The following is a 6000-nucleotide window of genomic DNA, read 5'->3' on the forward strand; positions in this document are numbered from 1 at the left end:
TAAATGGCATAGATAATGTTACTTTTTTTTTAACCAGCCCTGTAATTTTTCTTGGTTTAGGGAATTCCTCAACACTCTTCCTATCAGTGCAGATCCGCATATTATCTGCAATTTATAGTTTTAGATTATTTCCTAAGGAATGAGGGATGTGGGAGAGGGGGTTAAGAGAAGTGTCCAGGATCACAGAACCATTATTTCCATGAATTTACTGAGTGTTTTGTTGTTCATTCATTTTAGTCATGTCAGGCTCTTTGTAGTTCTCTTGGCAAAGATATTGGAGTGGTTTGTCACATCCCTTTCCAGCTCATTTTACAGATGAGAAAACTGAAGCAAATAGGGCTAAGTGACTTGCCCAGAGTCACACAGCTAGTAAATGTCTGAGGCCAGATTTGAACTCAGGAAAATGAGACTTTCTGACTCGAGGCCCAGTACTCTATGCACTAGCCACTCCATTCATTCACTGTGTAACCTAGACTAGACTAAGCCTAGACAGTGGAGAGAGTGATAACTCCTCAGAGTCAGGATGAGCTGAGTTCAAATTCTGCCTCAAATATGAACTGTGTGACACTGGGCAAGTCACTTAAATTTTTCTGCTCTTCAATTTCCTCAACTGTAAAATGGAGATAGCAATAGTACTTAACCTCCCAGAGTTGTAAGGATTAATATAAATAATATTTATAAAAGGTCTAGAATATAAGAGCTGCTTAATAATTGCTTGTTTCCTTCCTTGCTTCCCTTCTCCCAGCTTCAGCTTCCTCTTCTCTAAAATACAACCTCTAGGATTCCTTTCCTCTTCTGTGGTTTTATAGATCATGAAGGATTTTAAATGCCAAAGGAAGCCTAACTCTGGTTGTGGGGCACACGCCGTGTGAAGTCTCAGGCTTTCAACATCACACACAACAGGGTGTGTGATTTTCCTGAGGCACAGAAAGTTGGGGTGAGCTCTCAAAGTGCAGGGAATAGTTTTTTCCTCTGACCTCAGCTCAAGAGTGTCAAGAAACGGACTGTTTCTTAAGTTTTTTTTTCAGCCTGAATAAATAATCATTCCTTTGCCTCTCATTCATAGCTAGGTCCACACACTTAATGTTGTTTATATTTTCACTTGCTTATGCTTTGATGCTGTCATAATAGTGTTCCTAAGTCTATGCCATCTGGGTCTTTCCCCACTGCAATGTCTGTGGTTTCTTTGTCTTACTTATTCATTTAAGCTGGGAGATAGCATAGGAAGCAGAGTAATGCAAATGGCAACTAACTGCTGGATTTGTTGTCAAATCTGGGGTTGAGTCTTGTTTCTGGTGAGTCACTTGATACTTGTGTGCCCTTGGAAAAATTTACTTAACCTCTGTGGGGGCTTCATTTTCTTCATTTGCAAAATGAGGGAGTAGGACTTTTAGGCACCTTCTAGGCTAAATCTTTGGTCCTGTTGTATATAACAAGGATAGCCAGCTGGAGAAGTGGATAAGAGTTCTGAACCTAGAATCGGGAAGACCCACCTCCTTGACTTCAAATTTGGCCTCAGACACTTAATTAGCTGTGTGACCCTGAGCAAGTCACTTTCCCCTGTTTGCCTCAGTTTCCTCATCTGCAAAATGATTTGAAGAAGGAAATGGCAAAGCGCTTCAATGTCTTTGCCAAGAAAACTCCAAATGGGGATCATGAAGAATCAGATACGACTGTGTATACCATCATTGTTAGGTTAGATGATCACTCTAGACCTGGCATTCTGTGATTAAATCTCACACGTGTGTGTGTGTGTGTGTGTGTGTGTGTGTGTGTGTGTGTGAGTGTGTGTGTTGCTAGTTGGGCATCCCTGTTGCTAGCAGTGAGAGAGCCTGTTTTGTCTTCTGCTTTTGTGGTGTAATGAGGATAGAATTACTTACAGGCAAGGGCATCTTGGCACTGTGATGAAATACTGCCCACAAACCAACAGGCCTCTGGCCATTGACAGGCAAATCTGAGAATCTGAAAAGATCTCGGTGCTCCTTCCATCTGAACAGGAACTAATGTTCAAATCCCCATAGTAAAGGGTCAAATCACCTTTGACATCAGAGACCTCGAAATGAAAATTCTGCCACTGATGACTCTCTTCAGTCGTGGATTATACTTGTTTAGCTGTGAAATACCTAGCCCTGATGGCCATTATCCAGTGACATTTATTGTTTAAACTTGTTTAGCTTTTAATGCATATGTATTGAGTATAAGTTAGTCACCAGAGCTTGGCTAGCTAGGAGGCACAATGAAGAAAGTGTCAAACCTGGAACCAGAAAAAACTTACTAGCTGTGTCACTCAACTCTTACTAGCAAGTCATTTAACTCTTTTGGCCTCAATTTCCTCCTCTGTAAAATGACCTGGAAAAGAAAATGACAACCACTCTAATATCTTTGTCAAGAAAATCCCAAATGGGGTCACAAAGAGTAGGGCAGGATTGAAATGCCTGAATAAGAACACATTATGCAAGTTATGCAAGTAACTTGTGAATGCAGGATGTTTCATTTTTGGATTTAGTGCATAATACCAGGCAGGTAGGTAGGGTAGTAGGTAGAATGCAAGACTTGGAGTAAAAATGACTGAGTTTAAATCCTGTCTCAGACACTTAGTAGCTATAGCATTCCAGACACGGTACTTCACCTCTTCCACCCTCAGTGGCCTCATCCGTAAGATGGACATTTAACAGCATCTGCCTCCTAGAGTGGTTGTGAAGATCAAGTGAGTTAAGACATGGAAAGAATTCTGTAAACCTTAAAGTGCTATATAAATGCTAGCTATGATTCTTATTAGGCATTTAATAAATGCTTTTTGATTTTGTGATTGAAGGGGTCATAGATTTCAGAGGCAGAAGAGTCATTTGTATTTTAGCCTTTCAGAACTCTAAGGAAGTCCTGACAAGTAGTCATCCTGCCTCGGCACCAAGCAATCTGTTTACATTTCCAGGCAATTTTAATTGTTAGACCGGGGGTTGGCAACCTTTTTTTTGGCCGTGAGAGCCATAAATGCCACATTTTTAAAAATGTAATTTCATGAGAACTGTACAGTGCTCACAGTGTGCTCCTGTAACAGCACCTGAAAAAAAAATCGACTTTATGGCTCCTGCAGAAAGAGCCATATCTGGCCCTCAAAAGAGCCAGATATGGCTAGAGAGCCCTACGTTGCCGACCCCTGTATTAAGAGAGTCCCTTGTATATGAAACTGAAATCGGCTTCAATTCAACCTTTCCTCATTGATCTCAGTTCTGTTCTCTTAAACCAGACAGATTATCTAATACCCCTTCCCTAGCAGCATAAAGTATTTTAAGACAGCCATCATGTGTCTTCTGGATCATCTCTTCTCTAACGCTAAATGCCTCTTCAACTATACCTCATTTGTTCAGAGTTTTAAGTCCCTTTGCTACCCTTGTCATTACCCTCTGACCCTCTGAATGCATGTGCCCTGCATTGTTGATATCCCTCTCAAAATAGGGTGCCCAGTAGGGGCAGCTAGGTGGTTCAATGCATAGTGATCCAAGCTTGCAGTTGGGAGGTTCAAATCTGGCCTCAAACACTTCCTAGCTGTGTGACCCTAGGCAAGTCACTTGATCCTTTAGGATTGACTTAACCCTTAATGTTCATCTGCCTTAGAATTGATACTTGTATCAAGTTTAAGCCCAAAAGTAAGGTGTTTTTCTCTTTCTTTCTTTCTTTCTTTCTTTCTTTCTTTCTTTCTTTCTTTCTTTCTTTCTTTCTTTCTTTCTTGAACTGCTGTTAATAAAGTTAATAAAAGTTAGAGGCTAACCTTCATTAACTTAAATTTTTTTAAAATTTATTTTCAGTTCTAAATTCTCTCCTTCCCTTTCTCTACCCCACCTATTAAGAGGACATGAATTCTTTTATTAACTTGAGCTATGTGTGTGTGTGTGTGTGTGTGTGTGAGAGAGAGAGAGAATGAGAGGGACAGAGAGAGAGAGAGAGAGAGAGAGAGAGAGAGAGAGAGAGAGAGAGAGAGAGAGAGAGAGAATGAGAGGGACAGAGAGAGAGAAAGAAAATCAGAAAACCTTCGATACCCATTCCTATTTGCTGGTCTCCTCAAAGTGATGGCTCCTTGTAATCCCATTTTGGAGATTTTCTTGGCAAAGATACTAGTTCACTATTTCCTTTTCCAGTGGATTAAGGCAAACAGACATTAAGCGATTTGCTCAAGGTCACACAACTAGTGAGTATGCAACAACCAGACTCCAGGTCCAGCACTCTATCCCCTGAGCCATCTAGCTTGCCTCCATGATTGTTTATTACTAATTATTAAACAAGGATTGTCAACTGATAATAACAAAATAGGTGACACGTATTAGTCCTTGAAAGTTTCCAGAGTGCTTCACATACACTATGTCACAGGAACCTCATTACAGCCCTGTCAGGTAGGTGCAATTAATTGCCCCATTTTATAAATGTTGGAACTGAGGTGAAGTAAAGTTGAATGACTTTCCCACAGCCATACTCGTCAGAGGCGGGTTTGGAACACAGATCATTCTGCCTACAAGTATAGTGTTATCTCCACTATACCATGACTTCATATAATTTTAAAATGAAAAGGGGATGGGGTGGGGCAGCTGGGTGGCTCAGTTGATTGAGTGCCAGGCCTCTCAGACAGGAGGTCCTAGGTTCAAACCTGACCTCAGACACTTCCCAGCTGTGTGACCCTGGGCAAGTCACTTGACCCCCATTTCCCAGCCCTTACCACTTTTCTGTCTTGATGCCAATACACAATATTGGCTCCAAGACAGAAGGTAAGGGCCTAAAAAATGAATGAATCAACAAACAGATAGATAGATAGATAGATAGATAGATAGATAGATAGATAGATAGATAAATTAAATTAAAATACAATACAATATAATAAAATGAAATGAAAGGGGTACAGTGGAAAGAGAATTGGCCTTGGGGCCAAAAGAGCTGAATCTAAATTCAGCCCTTGATGCTTACTTACTACCTATATGTTCTTGGGCAAATCACTTAATGCCCCCGCCTCAGTTTCCATATCTGTCAAAAGAGGAAGTTGTATTAGATCGGTGATGGCGTTTCAGCACTGACAAGTGTAGCCATTTTCGATGACATGCAGCCGCAAACAGAGAATGAAACATTTGCTGTAGTATAGACACTCTGCACTATAGATGATTCTACCTATATTAATTTACCTATTTTGGTTTATTAAATGCCGTTATATATTACAATTATACATTTTTGTTATTTAAACTATAAATATTGCCAAATTATGGTTTATATATGTATACACATGTGTATATATGTACACACACATATATATAATGGGAAATGTAGGTGATATCAATAAAAATGTTTTTTTCTTTTAAAATTCAATAACTTTCTGTGCAAAGCCTTGATCTCAAAGAAGTACTTCCTGCCTTTGGCTTCTCAGGTCTGTCAGTTTGTTGTTTCTGTGAATGGTCTCAACGTCCTGCATGTTGACTACCGGACCGTGAGCAACCTGATTCTGACCGGCCCTCGGACCATCGTCATGGAAGTCATGGAAGAGCTCGAGTACTAAAGAGGAGGCTCCCCCATTGGCCGCTGTATCAGACGGATGTGATCGGAACTACTTGCCGAGAAGAACCCAAAACAGTGCAAGGGAAAAGCTGTCTCCCCACCTAGATGGATGCCGTTGACCAGAGGCGTCTCCCTTCCCCCTTTGGTGTGCTTTCGTAGGTGATTTAAATGTGCAAGTGCCCTTTAAGGAATCCATCCCTTTTTCTCCTTTAGGAAAATGGACTTACTAGCAGACAGGGTTGCCTCCCCACCGTCCTTTCAGGGTTTGTCATACTTGTGTTCATTTTACAGCTTTTCATTTTTAGAAAGAAACTGAAATGCTTCTCTCTCTAAACCTCAAGATGCCAAAAATTCCCACGAATGACGGAATATCCTCAGAGAGTTCTCCTTTTGAAATCTTAGTGAAATCAGCATGAATTAGTACAATAGCATTGATAGAATTCAATGAACCTCATATCCAAGTGATAC

At 40.6% G+C, this 6000-nt stretch overlaps 1 protein-coding gene across 2 annotated transcripts in view; it reads left to right on the forward strand.

The window, feature by feature from the left end:
- DEPTOR (DEP domain containing MTOR interacting protein) overlaps positions 1-5764 on the forward strand; it is a 187418-nt gene extending 181654 nt beyond the window's left edge. For both annotated transcript variants that reach the window (XM_044668938.1, XM_044668943.1), the window contains one exon: positions 5405-5764. In XM_044668938.1, coding sequence (XP_044524873.1) covers positions 5405-5533 — 129 coding nt within the window. In that variant the 3' untranslated portion in view covers positions 5534-5764. The remainder of the gene's footprint in view (positions 1-5404) is intronic.
- Positions 5765-6000: the final 236 nt, after the last annotated feature.

This window comes from Gracilinanus agilis, chromosome 1 (genome assembly GCF_016433145.1).
Source record: "Gracilinanus agilis isolate LMUSP501 chromosome 1, AgileGrace, whole genome shotgun sequence".
Lineage (NCBI taxonomy): Eukaryota > Metazoa > Chordata > Mammalia > Didelphimorphia > Didelphidae > Gracilinanus > Gracilinanus agilis.